Source organism: Hoplias malabaricus, chromosome 7, assembly GCF_029633855.1.
Source record: "Hoplias malabaricus isolate fHopMal1 chromosome 7, fHopMal1.hap1, whole genome shotgun sequence".
In the NCBI taxonomy this organism is placed as follows: domain Eukaryota; kingdom Metazoa; phylum Chordata; class Actinopteri; order Characiformes; family Erythrinidae; genus Hoplias; species Hoplias malabaricus.
Genome location: NC_089806.1, coordinates 46069495 through 46088873, shown reverse-complemented (window position 1 = coordinate 46088873; position 19379 = coordinate 46069495). Strand labels below are relative to the sequence as shown.

The following is a 19379-nucleotide window of genomic DNA, read 5'->3' as shown; positions in this document are numbered from 1 at the left end:
TGCACAGTGTGTGTCGCTCGTCCTCTAGTCAGTGACACAGGACGCTGTCGGTGGACTTCTGGAGCGGTTTTTAATGTTTTGGCTGTTAAAGTTACAGTGTGTAGCTTTGTGAGTGTAACGCAGGGCACAGAGACTCAGAGGAGAAAGGGAGGACTGCATGAAAGTGTGGTAAGAAGGATTTTAATAATATTTCAGAATATAAATACATATCCAGCTGTGGTTATTGTGCGTTACACATCTGTCGAGCTGAAGGAGGATCAAACAAAACCAAACAACGTACGCTAATCATTAGTGGAAATGACAGAGTGAAATTTACAGACCTACAGAGACTGGAAAGTATCATATACACATCTACAGACAGTAGTCTACATCTGTACAGTGTGTGTGTGTGTGTGTGTGTGTGTGTGTGAGTTACATTTGGTCAGACAGGGCTCTGTTATCCGTTTTACAGCTCAGTGGAGCATTACAATGATTTTGAAACTGGAATTTTAAGGTAAAAATATTGCCTACTGTTACTTTAAAGGTGTAGTTGACTTTAGAAGTTGTTGTGAAAATTAAAGTCTGTCCTCTTTAAACATTCCCAGAAAGTCCTATTTATTTATCTCAGTTCTGTGTGTGTGTGTGTGTGTGTGTGTGTGTATATCCTCATCAGGACTTGTCGAGGATCTGATTGGGCAAACAGGGGATGCGTGTGTTGACGGTGGTAGGAGGTTTATCTTTTCCCTTCATGAAGTAAGTCAGCAGTTCTCCTTTCCCTTTCACGAAGATGGGTCCCCTCCTCACGAAACGGAAGCCGTACTCCCTCAGGATCTTATAGCAGTCTTCCACCACCTGGGGGCGCCACACACACAAAGTTACACAGGAGAAACAAGACCCAGCAGAATCCAGTTCCATAAAGCAGGCTTACTGTGTTTAGCCAGATTATTTAAACCTAGGCTTGAGTCTGGGTTTAATTCACATCTGGCTTAAGCTCAAATTTGAGTAGCGTCCAATATGACCAGCCCTCGGCGCTTTTTGGATGCTACTCAAATTTGAGCTTAAGGTATCTATTAAATTATAAATTCTTCGTGAAACACTCCTTGTGGAGAGTTATATCTGTGTGTGTGTGTGTGTGTGTGTGTGTGTGTGTGTGTGAGAGAGAGCGATACCTGTATATTACCCATAACTCCAGTGGACTCCATGCGGCTGGCCACATTCACTGTGTTCCCCCAAATGTCATAGTGAGGCTTCCGGGCTCCAATCACACCAGCTAACACACCACCCATATTCATCCCTGAACACACACACACACACACACACACACACACAGCTAAGATGTAAATAGAGTGGTTCTGGTTCTAGAGAAACGTCCTGAGTCAGAGCAGTGAGACACAGTAGTGGTGAATGGAACCGAATGGCAGCACTTTCTGCCATATATCTTGTCCACTAAAAAGAACTCTGGTTCTTGAACCAGTTCTGTTCAGGTTTCTAAGAACCTGGGTTCTCTCCAGTGAACTGTGGAGTCCCCATCGAGGACGATATAACACTCTGAAAGTGACTCGTGCAGCTCTACTGCACCATGAGGCTTTATTTCAGGCTCTGAGCTCTTTCTGGAGCTTCTTTATCTCCAGCTGAAGAACCCACTGTTCTTTGGTTCCTGCTGGAAACAAACTGTTCTGGTTTGGGGAAGTCATTTATGTTGGAGGAATTTAGGAACCGGTTCCACACTGTTGGAAACCGTTTATGAGAGGAGGTTTTGGAGGAGGACGTCTGGTTCCATTCACCCCCACTGTCCCCGAGGAAGCTTTGTTTACCGATCCTCAGCATGAAGCTGTTGAAGGACTGTTTGTTGAGGTTATTGAGGGTGACCTTCATGGCCAAAGCGAAGTCAGCCAAATCAGCCAAGTGCTGCCATCTCTCCAGAGTACACTGTTCCTCCTTCTGCAGCGCGCACACACACACACACACACACACACATTAAAGACAGGTCTACAGGTGTGTAATGGTCCAGAAGGCAGACAGGTGTGTGTAGAGCCCTCTCACCCTGAGGGTGCTGTATCCGTTGGTGTTGCTCTCCGGCGTGACTCCGGACGCTGCCATGTACGTGCTCCCGATTGTCTTTATCTTTGTAATACAGCGGAACTCCGCTCTGTCCAACAGCTGAACAACAGGGGGTCAGACACAACAACATGCTACACACACTTTCAGCAGAGACACACAGACTTACACACTCAGTACGAGTACAGAGAGAGAGGGAGTGTGGGCGAGAGAGGTGTACTGACAGTGTCGAAATGAGAAAGAGAGAGAGAGAGAGGGAGAGGGAGTGTGGGCGAGAGAGGTGTACTGACAGTGTCGAAGTGAGAGAGAGAGAGAGAGAGAGAGAGAGAGGGAGTGTGGGCGAGAGAGGTGTACTGACAGTGTCGAAGTGAGAGAGAGAGAGGGAGTGTGGGCGAGAGAGGTGTACTGACAGTGTCTAAGTGAGAGAGAGAGGGAGGGAGAGTGGGCAAGAGAGGTGTACTGACAGTGTCGAAGTGAGAGAGAGAGAGAGAGTGTGGGCGAGAGAGGTGTACTGACAGTGTCGAAGTGAGAGAGAGAGAGAGAGTGTGGGCGAGAGAGGTGTACTGACAGTGTCGAAGTGAGAGAGAGAGAGAGTGTGGGCGAGAGAGGTGTACTGACAGTGTCGAAGTGGGAGAGAGATAGTGTGGGCGAGAGAGGTGTACTGACAGTGTCGAAGTAGAGAGAGAGAGAGGGAGTGTGGGCGAGAGAGGTGTACTGACAGTGTCGAAGTGAGAGAGAGAGAGAGAGAGAGAGAGAGAGGGAGTGTGGGCGAGAGAGGTGTACTGACAGTGTCGAAGTGAGAGAGAGAGAGAGAGTGTGGGCGAGAGAGGTGTACTGACAGTGTCGAAGTGAGAGAGAGAGAGAGTGTGGGCGAGAGAGGTGTACTGACAGTGTCGAAGTGGGAGAGAGATAGTGTGGGCGAGAGAGGTGTACTGACAGTGTCGAAGTAGAGAGAGAGAGAGGGAGTGTGGGCGAGAGAGGTGTACTGACAGTGTCGAAGTGAGAGAGAGAGAGAGAGAGAGAGAGAGAGGGAGTGTGGGCGAGAGAGGTGTACTGACAGTGTCGAAGTGAGAAAGAGAGAGGGAGTGTGGGCGAGAGAGGTGTACTGACAGTGTCGAAGTGAGAGAGTGTGGGCGAGAGAGGTGTACTGACAGTGTCGAAGTGAGAGAGAGAGGGAGGGAGAGTGGGCGAGAGAGGTGTACTGACAGTGTCGAAGTGAGAGAGAGAGAGAGGGAGTGTGGGCGAGAGAGGTGTACTGACAGTGTCAAAGTGAGAGAGAGAGGGAGGGAGAGTGGGCGAGAGAGGTGTACTGACAGTGTCGAGAGAGAGAGTGTGGGCGAGAGAGGTGTACTGACAGTGTCAAAGTGAGAGAGAGAGGGAGGGAGAGTGGGCGAGAGAGGTGTACTGACAGTGTCGAGAGAGAGAGTGTGGGCGAGAGAGGTGTACTGACAGTGTCAAAGTCGGAGATGATCTCGTTGAGGATGCGCAGACACTCGATGCCTCCGTTGTTGATGTTCTCCTCGGTGTAAAAATCAGAGAAGTTCGGGATCGAGGCAAACACCACTCCAATCTCTTCATACGCCTGACTGTACAACTCCTAACACACACACACACACACACACACACACACACACAAACACACACAGAGTTAAATCCATTCCCAAAGGAAGCTTCTCGATCTACATCAAAACTCTCTGGAGCGCTTTCTGAAATCAGACACAACGTGAATGGTGTGTGTGCATGTGTGTGTGTGTGTGTGTGTGTGTGAATCTAATTACTCCTGATACTGTACTGATCATGGATTACTGATAAGTTCTCGTACCTCGTCTCTTTTCTTGGAGCCGAGGAAGTGCTTGGCCACGTGTTCCGGCAGCATGTTAGTGACCAGCGCCTCGTTATTCATCCTGATCTCATACACCCTCTCCTTCTGATCATGCACCTCCATCTTCCACAGAAACAGCTTCCGAGACTGTCTCTCCACCTGAGAGAGAGAGAGAGAGAGAGAGAGAAAGAGAGAGAGAGAGAGACGTGTGTGATTACTGGTCAGTACTGTACAAGGTTTGGTCAAGTACTTACTCCACACAACTGGACTCTACTGGTCTCTGCTGGACTCTGCCGGACTCTACCGGACTCTACCGGACTCTGATGGACTCTGATGGACTCTACCGGACTCTGATGGACTCTGATGGACTCTGCTGGTCTCTGATGTTGTTGTGGTTTGGGACTGAACACAGCTCCGTCATCAGTTCAGACAGATCAGTAGAGTTTGTTCCTTCCTTGTTGCAGCGTCCAGCTCTCGCTGGATTCTTTCGTCGGCCACCGATCCGAGGAGCGTTTGAACCTCTTCAAAAGACCACAGCGTCATTTTACGAGCTGCCGTCGTGAGTCGGATAAAAACAAACGTGATCTCTGCTGCAGCTGGAGATTTTACAGATGGAGAGTTGGTGCTGGTCGTCTGCGTCGCGTGGCGTAGAGTGACGACTCTCTCTGGACGATCAGCGCTCTGCAAGGTTTACACGCCACGGTTTAGTCCCTACTCGACTCGCTCTGAACCACGAGAGAACAGCCACTAAACAAGAACCCGCTTCCAGAACCAGGACCTGATTCACCTGGTGGAGGAGGAGAACAGAGCAGTAGAGTCCAGTAGAGACCAGTAGGGACCCTGCAGTGGAACCTGAAAGCGTAGTAAAGAAGGGCTGAAGGTGCTGAGAGGGACGTACGTGTCGAGCGAAGTGGTAGAAGCTGATCATCATCAGGATAATCATCACCGTCATCATGTACTTAGTGGGAACCACAGAATTCCTGCAGAACAACAACCAGAAACACACACTACAAGTGTTATTAATGCCCACACACACACACACACACACACACACAAACTCACACTACTAACATCAGTCAGACTGACAGAGGGTAATACACTGCAGGAAGTGCAGGGGGCGACAAAACTCTACTGTTTCTTTGTAAAAGCGCTCTGTGATATATTGGAAAAGCAAAACGAAACTTATGGTCAGAGTTGCATTGAACACACCCTGGACAGAGCACCGCACACTCACCCTCTCACTCATACACTCACCCTGTCACTCACACCTGTGGTCAGCTTCACACACTCACCTTGTCACTCATACACTCACCTTGTCACTCACACCTGTGGTCAGTTTCACACACTCACCCTGTCACTTATACACTCACTCTGTCACTCACACCTGTGGTCGGTTTCACAACACTCACCCTGTCACTTACACACTCACCCTGTCACTCACACCTGTGGTCATTTTCACACACTCACCCTGTCACTCACACCTGTGGTCAGTTTCACACACTCATACACTCACCCTGTCACTCACACCTGTGGTCATTTTCACACAATCACTCTCTCACTCATACACTCACCCTGTCACTCACACCTGTGGTCAGTTTCACACACTCACCCTGTCACTAACACCTGTGGTCAGTTTCACACACTCACACTGTCACTCACACCTGTGGTCAGTTTCACACACTCACCCTGTCACTCACACAATCACTCTGTCACTCACACCTGTGGTCAGTTTCACACACTCACACTGTCACTCACACACTCACTCTGTCACTCACACCTGTGGTCACTTTCACACAATCACCCTGTCACTCACACACTCACACTGTCACTCACACCTGTGGTCACTTTCACACAATCACCCTGTCACTCACACTCACACTGTCACTCACACCTGTGGTCATTTTCACACAATCACCCTGTCATTCACACCTGTGATCAGTTTCACACACTCACCATGTCACTTACACACTCACCCTGTCATTCACACACTCACTCTGTCACTCACACCTGTGGTCATTTTCACACAATCACCCTGTCACTCACACCTGTGATCAGTTTCACACACTCACCATGTCACTTACACACTCACCCTGTCATTCACACACTCACCCTGTCACTCACACCTGTGGTCAGTTTCACACACTCACCCTGTCACTCACACCTGTGGTCATTTTCACACACTCACCCTGTCACTCACACACTCACCCTGTCACTCACACACTCACTCTGTCACTCACCTGTGGTCATTTTCACACAATCACCCTGTCACTCACACTGTCACTCACACCTGTGGTCATTTTCACACAATCACCCTGTCACTCACACACTCACTCTGTCACTCACACACTCACACCTCTGGGCCATTTCACACAGTCACTCCATCTACTATGGTGTGTTTGGACTGTGTGAGTAAAGTGGAGCACCTGGAGGAAACCCACACAGACAGAGAGAGAACACACCACACAGTATTACAGTAGTTATTACAGTTGTTATTACAGTAGCCCAGCCCCCAGCTCACCTGTACTCCAGGTAGCGGATGAGGTCGTAGATATCGTAGATGTTCCTCCAGCTGTAGATGTTGACGGCGGTGGTTGCCACGGTGACCAGGAGCATGAGGGCGAGTTTGACCAGGTGACTGACCTGGACCAGCATCGTGGTGGCCACCAGCGACAGCACCGCAATGTAACTGTAGTGCTTCGGGTTCTCAGCGCAGCCCCCGTCTCCTAGAGTCTCCAACGTTAAACCTGCAGTGGAGTTGAGAACCAGCAGGGGGGGCTCCACACAGCTCAGCTACACACACACACACACACACACACACACACAGATTTTAGTGTTTTCTCAGTGCAGCTCACAGGAGAGTGTCACATTTCTCTGTCCTCTCTGAATGAACCAGTTTGTGATCCACAGAGAGGGTCGTCCACAAGGGGATGGCATAATTACAACAGGATCCTTTAAAGCAGCAGTGTGTGTTAGATCAGTAGTGTGTTTGTGTGTGTTAAATCAGTGGTGTGTTTGTGTGTTAAATCAGTGGGGTGTGTGTGTGTATGTGTGTGTGTGTTAAACCAATTGTGTGTGTGTGTGTGTGTGTGTATGTGTTAAATCAGTGGTGTGTGTGTGTGTTAAATCAGTGATGTGTGTGTGTTTGTGTGTGTGTGCATGCTCTGAGGGTTTTGTAAATTAGAGCAGGCAGCTTTACAGACAGCTAAAGCATCATTACTGCAGGGCCCAGTGACACAGGTTTAATTACAACACACACACACACACACACACACATTCTTTCCAGTTCATTAGATGCTGGTACTGTACACCTACACTAGCAGTAGTTTCCACTCTGTATCATAATATAAATATATACACCATCAGCCATAACATTAAAGCCACCTCCTGGTCTCCCCTCACTCTCTGCACTGTGTGGATCTACACCTACACCCTGTGTTTACCCCCTATTCACCCTGTCCTTCAAAGGCCAGGACCCGCAAACTCACCATATCTGCCACCTCAGCCATGGCCAGGACGAAGATAGCTGCCATGGCCCAGGTGTTTCGAGCCCAGCGAGTCCGGTCGATCCACAGAGAGAACGACACCAGCTTCTTCGAGAACAGCTGAAACACACACACACACACACACACACACAGATATCAGGATTACAGCTTCTCAAATATACACAATGTGTCCAAATGTTTGTAGACACCCCTTAAAGTTCACATTTTGTATAATCTCTAATGAAATGTGTTGCCATTGGAGTGGTTCACTCTGGAGCAGCTTAATGGCACCATGCTCAGTGCCAACAGTCAGCCAGAGAGCTATAAACCTTGAATACAGGTGTGTGGAACAGTGGAACTGTGTTCTCTGGAGTGATGGGGTTCCTCTGGTGTGTGGAACAGTGGAACTGTGTTCTCTGGAGCGATGGGGTTCCTCTGGTGTGTGGAACATTGGAACTGTGTTCTCTGGAGCGATGGAGTTCCTCTGGTGTGTGGAACAGTGGAACTCTGTTCTCTGGAGCGATGGGGTTCCTATGGTGTGTGGAACAGTGGAACTGTGTTCTCTGGAGCGATGGGGTTCCTCTGGTGTGTGGAACAGTGGAACTGTGTTCTCTGGAGTGATGGGGTTCCTCTGGTGTGTGGAACAGTGGAACTGTGTTCTCTGGAGCGATGGAGTTCCTCTGGTGTGTGGAACAGTGGAACTGTGTTCTCTGGAGTTCCTCTGGTGTGTGGAACAGTGGAACTGTGTTCTCTGGAGTGATGGGGTTCCTCTGGTGTGTGGAACAGTGGAACTGTGTTCTCTGGAGCGATGGAGTTCCTCTGGTGTGTGGAACAGTGGAACTGTGTTCTCTGGAGCGATGGGGTTCCTCTGGTGTGTGGAACAGTGGAACTGTGTTCTCTGGAGTGATGGTGTTCCTCTGGTGTGTGGAACAGTGGAACTGTGTTCTCTGGAGTGATGGAGTTCCTCTGGTGTGTGGAACAGTGGAACTGTGTTCTCTGGAGTGATGGGGTTCCTCTGGTGTGTGGAACAGTGGAACTGTGTTCTCTGGAGTGATGGTGTTCCTCTGGTGTGTGGAACAGTGGAACTGTGTTCTCTGGAGTGATGGAGTTCCTCTGGTGTGTGGAACAGTGGAACTGTGTTCTCTGGAGTGATGGGGTTCCTCTGGTGTGTGGAACAGTGGAACTGTGTTCTCTGGAGCGATGGGGTTCCTCTGGTGTGTGGAACAGTGGAACTGTGTTCTCTGGAGCGATGGGGTTCCTCTGGTGTGTGGAACAGTGGAACTGTGTTCTCTGGAGTGATGGGGTTCCTCTGGTGTGTGGAACAGTGGAACTGTGTTCTCTGGAGTGATGGAGTTCCTCTGGTGTGTGGAACAGTGGAACTGTGTTCCCTGGAGTGATGGGGTTCCTCTGGTGTGTGGAACAGTGGAACTGTGTTCTCTGGAGTGATGGGGTTCCTCTGGTGTGTGGAACAGTGGAACTGTGTTCTCTGGAGTGATGGGGTTCCTCTGGTGTGTGGAACAGTGGAACTGTGTTCTCTGGAGTGATGGGGTTCCTCTGGTGTGTGGAACAGTGGAACTGTGTTCTCTGGAGTGATGGAGTTCCTCTGGTGTGTGGAACAGTGGAACTGTGTTCTCTGGAGTGATGGGGTTCCTCTGGTGTGTGGAACAGTGGAACTGTGTTCTCTGGAGTGATGGAGTTGCTCTGGGGTGAGTTGGAGTGGTGAGTGTGATGCAGAACTAATCCTCACTGATGTGAAAGTGAAGGCTGAATGCTGTTAAATGTTTACAGTGTAAGTGTCCACAAACATTTGGCCGTGCAGTGTGTACGTGTGTATGATAAAAGCTTGTCGCACCCGTGGGAAAATAACCGCCAGCGAGCAGAGGGTGAGGATCAGAAGCAGCGCCTCCCCAATCACCAGCGTCACATAATTCACCGTCAGCCTATCAGAGACAAGAATGAGGGATTTCAACCAATAAGAGACAGGATCAAATTGTCAGCCAAATCAGAGATGAGAACACAGAAATATCAGCCAATCAAAGACTGGAACTGCCTTTGGCCCCTAAGCTGTGAGCTGTAGAACAGTGGAACTGTGTTCTCTGTGGGTCTGTGTGTGTGTGTGTGTGTGTGTGTGTGTGTGTGTGTGTGTGTGTGTTGGACTCACCGAGGGTCTATGAGGGTCTCCATGGCGGAGGTGAAGAACAAGACGACGCAGCTGCAGCTGAAGGCTGCGCCGGTCTGTCTCTCCTTCTCCATCGAATAACGGGCCTCCAGTTCCGGGTCCAGGAACCGCAGCGTGACCTCCGCCGTCTGCTTTTCCTTCAGCCTGAGGGGGGGAGTGTAACAACACAAGTTACCCCAGGGACCACACCATTACCCCAATGTGCATTCCAACATCCCACGGACCACTCCGTCATCCCATGGACCACAACATTACAACATTGAGTGTATTCATGTGTGTATTTGTGTGTGTGTGTGTGTGTTGTGCTCACTTTTCTTCCATCTCTCTCTCTTCCAGAGCTTTATTAAGCAGTCTGTTGCTCTCTTGCTCATTTTCCATCCCGCCATCCTCCAAACCCGACAGACGCAGCTTCTGGAACAACCAGATAAAGCTAATGAGCTAACACGAGTCCTAACCAGTGCATGAGTCAATTGAGATCAAGCTAATGAGCTAACACTAGAGCTAACTAGTGCAAAAGTGAATGGAGATAAAGCTAATGAGCTAACACTAGAGCTAACCAGTGCAAGAGTCAGTGGAGATAAAGCTAATGAGCTAACACTAGAGCTAACCAGTGCAAGGGTGAATGGAGATAAAGCTAATGAGCTAACACTAGAGCTAACCAGTGCAAGAGTGAATGGAGATAAAGCTAATGAGCTAACACTAGAGCTAACTAGTGCAATGTAGCCACATATTGTATGTGTAGCACAAAATACATACAATTATCTATCTGTCTTTCTATCTATCATATATTTGGTTCAGAATCAATCTAAGGTGCCACTAGGGCTTTGTCGCCCCCTCAGGTATAAAACAGGAATCACCCTAGAAAGTTGTTATTGTGTAGTGTATACACTGTACATAAAATGCACCTGTGGTTTAAGATAATAAACTTATAAAATAACAATATAATAAAATCTAAAAATGTATCTATGCATCTTGTTTTTGTGCATGACCTCTGACCTGTGTGTCTGCGTCCTCCGGGACCTCCACATTACCACGAACAGAACCCACACTTCCATTAACTTCAGTGGTGACCAGGAGAGGAGAACTCCTACCGACCCCCTGAGAGAGAGAGAGAGAGAAAGAGCGTGAGAGGCAGAGAGAGTAAGAGGCAGAGAGAGAGAGAGAGGTTGAATTAAAGTGCAAGAATGAGGGAAAAATCTGAATGACAGAAAAAAAGTACAAAAGAGAAGGAAAGAGGAGTGCTCTCTTCTTTATGTTTACGTACGTTTCCATTTGTGACTCCGCCCACTTCTCTACTGACCCCACCCCTTCCATTTGTGACCCCGCCCTCTGTGCTGGTTTCCGTGGGAACGAGGACCAGGTAGGTCTCGATGCCCTTCTCCATCAGATATTCACATCGATCCCCTCCATTCCCCGGCTCCAACAGGAACTCCCCCCGCAAACACTCCATTGTACTCTGAGAGATGTGTACACGCCTACACACACACACACACAGTTCATTACACACATATACGAACATACTGTATATATATATTTACACTATGCTGCAGGAAAGACCTCGACACTTTTTTGCAGATTTACGCTTGACACTGAAACATTGCTGTGAATGTCTGATGGCTTTCAGCCACGTAAATGTGAGATGTACTTCTGGACCGTAACTCTCCGAAGCTACTGCAACAGATCCGGTGCTGTTGGTCTTTACACCCCTCAGGCCTGCTGTCATTGTGCTCATGTGCAGCTGCTCCAGAGCGTCCAGTCTGCTTTCAGAAACATTAAAATCATAACTGACCCTGGGATGCCTCCGGACTCCATCTTGTTTGCGACGGTGACGTCAGTGGACCACACATCGAACTGCCAGCGTTTCTGTCCCAAAACTCCGCCCAGGACCGTGCCCGTGTGGACGCCCACTCGCATGTCCACACCTGTCCTCGTCTTCTCACGCACGTACCTGCGCACAGGTGAGCACCGGTCAGCTCGTGTCCATTACTCAGGTCCACATCCTTAAAGGAGCAGTAAGTCATTTTCACCACCAGCCAATAATTCTAAAACTGATTAAGAACCAGGGTTCGGGAAAGAAAAAACTTAGGAAGAATCTTAAGATAAACACTAGGAAGTTTGTAAGAATGTTACAAACAACTTAGTATCTCAAACTAATGAGATAGTATCTCAAAATATTGACTTAGTATCTCAAACTAATGGGATAGTATCTCAATATATTGATTTAGTATCTCAAACTAATGAGATAGTATCTCAGAATATTGACTTAGTATCTCAAACTAATGAGATAGTATCACAAAATATTGACTTAGTATCTCAAACTAATGAGATAGTATCTCAAAATATTGACTTAGTATCCCAAACTAATGATAGTATCTCAATATATTGACTCAGTATTTAAAAATAATGAGATAGTATCTCAAAATATTTACTTGGTATCTCAAACTAATGAGATAGTATCTCAAAATATTGACTTAGTATCTCAAACTAATGAGATAGTATCTCAAAATATTGACTTAGAATCTCAAACTAATGAGATAGTATCTCAAAATATTGACTTAGTATCTCAAACTAATGATATAGTATCTCATATATATCTATTTCAGGACAGTGCTGTAAAAGTGAATTACACTCTGCAGCTGTAGGGGGAGCTCAGAAGCAAAAATAACAAATCTTACCTAGTGTTCATTTAATACAAAACAGTGTGCAGAGCTGAAAGAGGAGAATAATACTCACGAGATGGCCTTCACCATGGCCAGGCCCATCCTAATTGAGCAGGCTGCATGGTCCTCCCGGTAATCAGGTAACCCACAGATGCAGTAATAACAGTCCCCTAGAATCTTGATCCTCAGCTGGTGATATTGCTGCTCAGACACACAGAAACACACTAGTGAACTAGGGGCTGTGAACACACACCCACAGCGGCAGGCAGCTATCCCTGGCGCCCAGGGAGCATTTGGGGGCTCAATGAGCAAGTGCTCAAGAGCACTTCAGCCATGGATGGTCCTGCTGGTCCTGAGGATCAAACCGACCTTCTGGTACCTAGCCCGGTCTCTAAACATTAGGCCACGGCTGCCCCCTGCCTCTCACCAGAGGAAACCCACGCAGACACAGGGACAACACACCACACACCTCACAGACAGTCACCCGGAGGAAACCCACGCAGACACAGAGAACACACCACACTCCTCACAGACAGTCACCCGGAGGAAACCCACACAGACACAGAGAACACACCACACTCCTCACAGACAGTCACCCGGAGGAAACCCACGCAGACACAGGGACAACACACCACACACCTCACAGACAGTCACCCGGAGGAAACCCACGCAGACACAGAGAACACACCACACTCCTCACAGACAGTCACCCGGAGGAAACCCACACAGACACAGAGAACACACCACACTCCTCACAGACAGTCACCCGGAGGAAACCCACGCAGACACAGGGAGAACACACCACACTCCTCACAGACAGTCACCCGGAGGAAACCCACGCAGACACAGGGAGAACACACCACACTCCTCACAGACAGTCACCCGGAGGAAACCCACGCAGACACAGGGAGAACACACCACACTCCTCACAGACAGTCACCCGGAGGAAACCCACGCAGACACAGGAAGAACACACTACACTCCTCACAGACAGTCACCCGGAGGAAACCCATGCAGACAGAGAGAGAACACACCACGCTCCTCACAGACAATCACCCGGAGCGAGACTTGAACCAGGTTGACTACGGACCCACTGTGACCCTGAACTGGATAAGGGTCACAGACAATGAATGAATTATTATTACATCCATCAATTAACATCATGAGCATTTTGTATAATTTCACAGATACCACAGATAGCTCCTCCCCTGCTGTGTGATTGGCTGAGAGATTTTCTAGGGGTGCCAATATTGGCAAGGCACTCTGACTGAAGCTCTTCATATATTACTCCGCTTCATGCACACATAACCTAGCAATGATGCTAGCGCTGACAAGACAGCAGAGGGCAACTGAGGTCCTTTAGCAAGAATCGTGAAGGTGTCCGTGAACGAGTCGAGATAAAGAAGCTCCAGAAAGTTCTCAGAGACTAAAGAGACTAAAGCGTTAGTGGACGGGTCACTTACAGCGACCTGTTATCCACTTTCTGAACACAGAAAACAGAATGAGGAGGAAATAAAAGCCGGGAAATGCTGTGTGAGTGTGTGTGTGTGTGTGTCTTACAGCTGCCAGCTTGTCGAAGCGAGCGAACAGTTCGTTGAGCAGTTTGACGAGTTCCTGAGCGCTGCACGCTGACGACAGCTGAGTAAAACCAACAATGTCAGCAAACAGGATACTGCAGAGAAACAGAGATACACACCAATCAGCCACAACATTAAAAACACCTACACTCACTGTCCGCTCTCAGCCCCGGTCTCGCTGTAGTTCTACACTTACACACTGTGGCCCATCTGTGGCTCTGCATACTTTACCAACCCCCTCTCCCCCTGTTCCTTAGCGCTCAGGACCCCCACAGAGCAGGTGTGATGTGGTGGTGGATCATTCTCAGCGCTGCAGTGACACTGACGTGGTGGTGGTGTGTTAGTGTGTGTTGTGCTGGTGTAGAGTGGATCAGACACAGCAGTGCTGCTGGAGTTTATTTCCTTGTGTGTAAGAGTTTACAATGTTTATGTAAAAAGTTTGTGTGTTGGTGTGTGTGTGTGGGGGGGGGGGTACATGCATGTGTGTTTGTGTGTACCTGACGTTCTCATGTCTGTACATGTACATAGTGTTGAACTGTTGAGCCTCTGTATTCTGAATGGCATCTTTTTTCATTCCCTGCAGCATCTCATCAGCAATGTGCTTCGGCAAGATGGACAACAACAGCTCCTCCTGCACACACACACACACACACACACACACACACACACACACACACACAAACACACACACACACACACACACAAACACACACACACACACACACACAAACACACACACACACAAACACACAGATTATATATCAGTGGTTGTGCTGTTGAGGCTTTCAGGTGCTTTATAACAGGTTCATGCAATAAATTGTTTAAAAAGGAAGTATAGAGACTGAGAGAGCGACAGACAGACAGGGAGGGGGAGAGAGAGTGTGTGTGTGTGTGTGTGTGTGAGAGAGAGAGAGAGAGAGAGAGAGAGAGAATTTGAGGGATGTAGAGGTTTTCTCCAGAGCTTTGTTGCCATGGAGACGTGCAGCGCTCGGCTGAGCTCTGATTGGTCAGCTGCATCTGTTTCCCAGCAGCCCCGGCTTTTCCTGTGGCATTCTGGGAGTTTTATAGGCTCCAGAGCATCACAGAGAGACGCAGAGGAAAAACACACAGAGAGAGAGAGAGAGATAGAGGGAGAGAGAGAGAGGGAGAGAGAGGGAGAGGAAAACAGGTGGGAGGAGAGGAGTGAGGGATGAGTGCTATAACAGTGCTCCGGAGGGAGTGTGTGTGTGTGTGTGTTTGTGTGTAATGGACCATCAGGAAACAAATGAGGACATTGTGAAATGTAAACACTGCAGAAGTTCAGACATGTGTGTGACAACCACATTCACACACACACACACACACACACTGTTAATGACTAATTAACATCCATTAACCTACGAATTAGAGTCATCTCATTTACACCGAGATCTCATTTAAATATTTTCACCTTCATCCCTCATTAGAAACATCCACTGGAAACGTTTATCTTGTAATTTAATAATTACATCATTAGAACATTAAAGCAACACTGTGTAATATTTATACCTTAAAATTACAGCTTCATAATCACTGTGATGCTCCACTGAGCTGTAAAAGAGAGAACAGAGCCTCTGTTCCTGCTACTCGGGGCTCAGCACCGCAGAATCTGCACTATGTAACATTTGGAGGAGGGTAGGACACCCCCAATCCTCCCTATTTCAAGACAGTGCTGTAAAAGTGAATTACACTCTAGGGGAGCTCAGGAGCAAAAATACCAAATGTTACTTACAGTTACTTTAATATTAATGTGATTTGTGGCATTAATTATATTTTAGGAGTTAGTGTTCTCCTTCGAGCGTGCTGAGCTGCAACCCCCGAAGACGGGTTAGCGACATTTCGTAAAGAAGCAGTAGCAGGTTCAGACTGTTAGTGTGTGTGTGTGTGTGTGTGTGTGTGTGTTTACCTGTTGCTGACTCTGTTCTTCCAGTGTGAGTCGGACCTCCAGCGATTGCTTGGCCTCGAGAAACGCCGTTCGATATTTACGATCAGACATAAAGTATGACATCACACCCACCACCGTGGCGCCCATATACAGCATTATATTCGCCACCAACTGGACACACACACACACACAGAGAGAGAGAGAGAGAGAGAACCGCACACAATCAAACTATAATTCCAGTAGGGCTAGGGTTCAGTTCCCCTGTCACAGCACAATCCACAATAAGAGTTCCTTGAGCTAGACTCCTAACGTTAGCCTTACCCACGTTAAGGAAGCTTTATAATAAAACACAATGTACAGCCAAGCTTTAAACATTCCACTTTTCTAAAAACACTTTTAAAGGTGAAATAAGTCATTTGTTCTGAGCCCCCGAAAGGACATGAAGGAAAAATAGTTACATGAGGAAAATGACTTGAGAAAATCAGAGAAAAATGGATTCATGTGAATTATAGGGAAAACATAAGCGCTTTACCCACTCTGGCCTGTAGATGGCACTGATACACGTCGCTTTCTTTTTAGGGTGCTAGCTATAATCTACTGTGTACTGTATAAACCTTTGTTTTAAACTCAGCCTTAAAGACAATGCCATAGCAACATCAATCTTTAACAGTCAATTATAATTTCAGTCAGTGTCAGTGTAATTTATGATCAACACGCCATAAACTACTCATGAACTGCCATCTACAGGCCAGAGTGGGTAAGGCACTCTGGTCTTAATCACGAGTGTAGTTTTGTCTACTTTACTTTATTTTCCCTGTGTTCTCTGTAAATTGTTAACCACCAGAAATTAGCAAACAATTTTTATGAAAGTAATTAAAGCATGTAATACATTCATTCATCCATTATCTGTGACCCTTATCCAGTTCAGGGTCGCGGTGGGTCCAGAGCCTACCTGGAATCATTGGGTGCAAGGCAGGAACACACCCTGGAGGGGGCGCCACTTCACAGGGTCTTTCCCAATTAACTTTAACTTAATTTAGAGGCAGATTAAAGGTAGAGTTACGTGTATGTTTAGGGTTAATTCGCTTTAGAAACCATTATTTATAATTAAGGTCCTCACCAATGTATCAGAATCAGAAAGTGAGTACCTGTCTGATGAGCATCTGCAGATTGTCCTGTCTCCGTGGCGCCACCACGATGCCCAGCAGGATGGTGTGTATGCTGCAGGACAGCACCACCAACAGGAGAATGTGCATCAGTGGCAACGGCAGCGTGAGGAAGAAGGAGAAGGTGAAGAAAGTCTGCCAACCCACCGAGTCTCCGGGCTCGTAAACACCTGAAAAATTCAGGCCCAGGTACAGCAGCACGTGGAGCGTGATCAGCAGCCACACGGCGTACGGGACCACGCTCCTGGTAACCTTCTCCGGCAAACGGCGCCACCTTGAGACTGCGTAAAACACTACATCCAGCACCAGGCCAACCACAGCCGCTAGTACAGTGCCTAGCTTGTCCGAAGAGTACATCACTGCCACCATGATGATTATGTAGCAGTTGAACAGCACAGAGGACACTAGCAGGGCTAGCAGCGTTTCCTGTCTCTGACGCAGGAAATACGTCTGGTAAACACGCTCCAGCGACGCGGGAGAAAACTTGAGACGCAGGAACGATGGGGCGAACTTAAAACCGCCCAGAGATTGCCTCGTCACCCCCAAAGGCTCGGGGCCAGGTACCGAACAGTCGCGCTGCAGCGACATCTTTAACTTCTGTGCTTCACTGGGGAGTTTAATCCTGTTTTATACAAATCTTAGGAACTCTCTAAAGAGCATGTCTTTTGTAGTTAGAGACAGAGTTGTTAAAAAATCTTTGTGATTTTCTCTTTAAACAACACTTAGCTAAACAGCTAACTTATATTTCTATGTCTTAGGAACATTTTCTAACTGTAATAACAACATATTTGCCTTCACATATAATTAGCTAAGTACAGTCTTTTATAATTTGTTGTTTACTGAATATTTTCTTAGTGAAATTATAAAGTTTTTAAGTCTTTTTTTTTTTAAAGCTAGAAACGTGGCTAGCTTAAATAAGCTAGCTAATCTGTGTTGGTGCTTCCCTTCATGTTCCTGCTGTAAAGTTTTTGTCCTTAAGGTCCTTGTATTCAAAATTAGCAGTTAGCTAATCTGCTAGTGTGTTATATATTGGTATTTGAATTATAATTACTTCCTGTAAACACAAACGGTGTAAATAGAAACATAACTAACTAGCTAACGTAATTAACTGGCTAAACGTAACTTAGAGTCTCAACTACTGCGTAAATAAAGCACACTTTTCAGCGTCCGAGGACAGTGTTTATGTCATAAAGTCGTGTTTATGCTAATTCTGATTAGCATCTCTGGGTAATACTGCATTCCTTAAAGGGATGGATGTTTCCGATGACATCACAAATGTCTATTCCACTTTAGTCTCAGGACAGGTGCGACACACCAGGGACGGCTTCGGGAAAAGTGTAAGTTTCCGTGGAAAAGTTGGCATCCCTCTCTGCTGTGGTCACGGGGAACGTGGGCGTCCCTTACCCTCTCCTTCCAGCGTCCGCCATGACTTTGTGAGGTCACTCTGATGATCCCCATCCATCTTTACGTCGGAACATGAACCCGAGCGCTGTGTGGAAACAACTACTTTATAACTCTAGGAGTGAAACCACAACAAAACAAACGCGTTTTTATGAGCTCTCTTAGTTATGTAGAACCCTCTGTATTTCTCTGTGGTTCTAGGTCACTACTTGAGTCCTGGGGTCCAACACAGCAAGGGTTAAAGTCACCCTGAGTATCATTATTAAAGCAGCCTTCACCTAAACTGTGGATCACTGTTCCAGAAAGTGTTTTTTAGCTTTGTTTTATGCTTTTAACTGGAGTCTACGCCCTTATCCTGTATGTTACACACTGTATATTTGATCAAACCGTAACACTTTTATAAACGCACTGATGCACTCTGTACATCATAACATTACTCTGTCCCTTTCTTCTCTGTGGTACGTTTACTACCTGCACAAACACGATCTGTGTAATGTGAGAGATGTCTTATATTCTATATATTTATATACATAGTATATTACTGTAATCAGAGCAATATTAATACGCACTGTTTCTTAGCAGTTTTCTAAAGAAAATAAAACATGAGAAGGGAAAAAACCTTAATGTAAATATATTTTATAATTATTTTATTATTAATTTTTGTATTTTGGAGCATTTCTATTGGTCAATTCATCCTGAACCTGCTGTTACTCTACTTTCTCATCTGCTAATGCTACGTTTTCCACTTCTGGTAGATGCTAACTACATTTCTTTCTTTCTATCTATCTATCTATCTATCTATCTATCTATCTATCTATCTATCTATCTATCTATTCACATGACCTTCCTTGGTGTCTGTCTCCCAACCGTTCTTCTCATGACCTGAGCATATCCTGGTCACAGTGTCCATCTCCAGACTGTGGTCGGACATCAGCAGTGTGTCGTTCAGAGCAGAACGACTGGTTCCATTCACCTCCACTGTGCTCTAAGTTCCTCTAGAAGCTGAACTCTCCCCATTGCCGTGTTTACACCGACCACAGGACGATGGAGAGGATCTGAGGCATGGGTGGAGCTCCTCTTTGGTGAGAACCACATATGTTTAAGGAGAGCTGAGGAAGACACTCACCTGGAGGAGCGCTGAGCCCTGGTCCA

At 47.0% G+C, this 19379-nt stretch overlaps 1 protein-coding gene across 2 annotated transcripts; it reads right to left on the bottom strand.

Annotated features, from left to right (window-relative positions):
- Nucleotides 1-517: 517 nt before the first annotated feature.
- Nucleotides 518-15798, bottom strand: LOC136702098 (adenylate cyclase type 3-like). Of its 2 annotated transcripts, none has more exons than XM_066676981.1 (19): nucleotides 15682-15798; nucleotides 14255-14388; nucleotides 13741-13852; nucleotides 12254-12381; nucleotides 11310-11468; nucleotides 10785-10995; nucleotides 10517-10618; nucleotides 9831-9958; nucleotides 9503-9664; nucleotides 9194-9281; nucleotides 7345-7461; nucleotides 6378-6649; nucleotides 4758-4839; nucleotides 3860-4018; nucleotides 3488-3634; nucleotides 2023-2139; nucleotides 1794-1920; nucleotides 1149-1273; nucleotides 518-831 (listed from the first exon to the last, which is right to left on the bottom strand). In XM_066676981.1, the coding sequence occupies exons 1-19, from the start codon at nucleotides 15781-15783 to the stop codon at nucleotides 649-651; spliced, it is 2655 nt and encodes an 884-aa protein (XP_066533078.1). In that variant the 5' UTR covers nucleotides 15784-15798; the 3' UTR covers nucleotides 518-648. The 2 variants fall into 2 exon arrangements, with proteins under 2 accessions (XP_066533078.1, XP_066533079.1); XM_066676982.1 differs by having other exon boundaries at nucleotides 9831-9931.
- Nucleotides 15799-19379: the final 3581 nt, after the last annotated feature.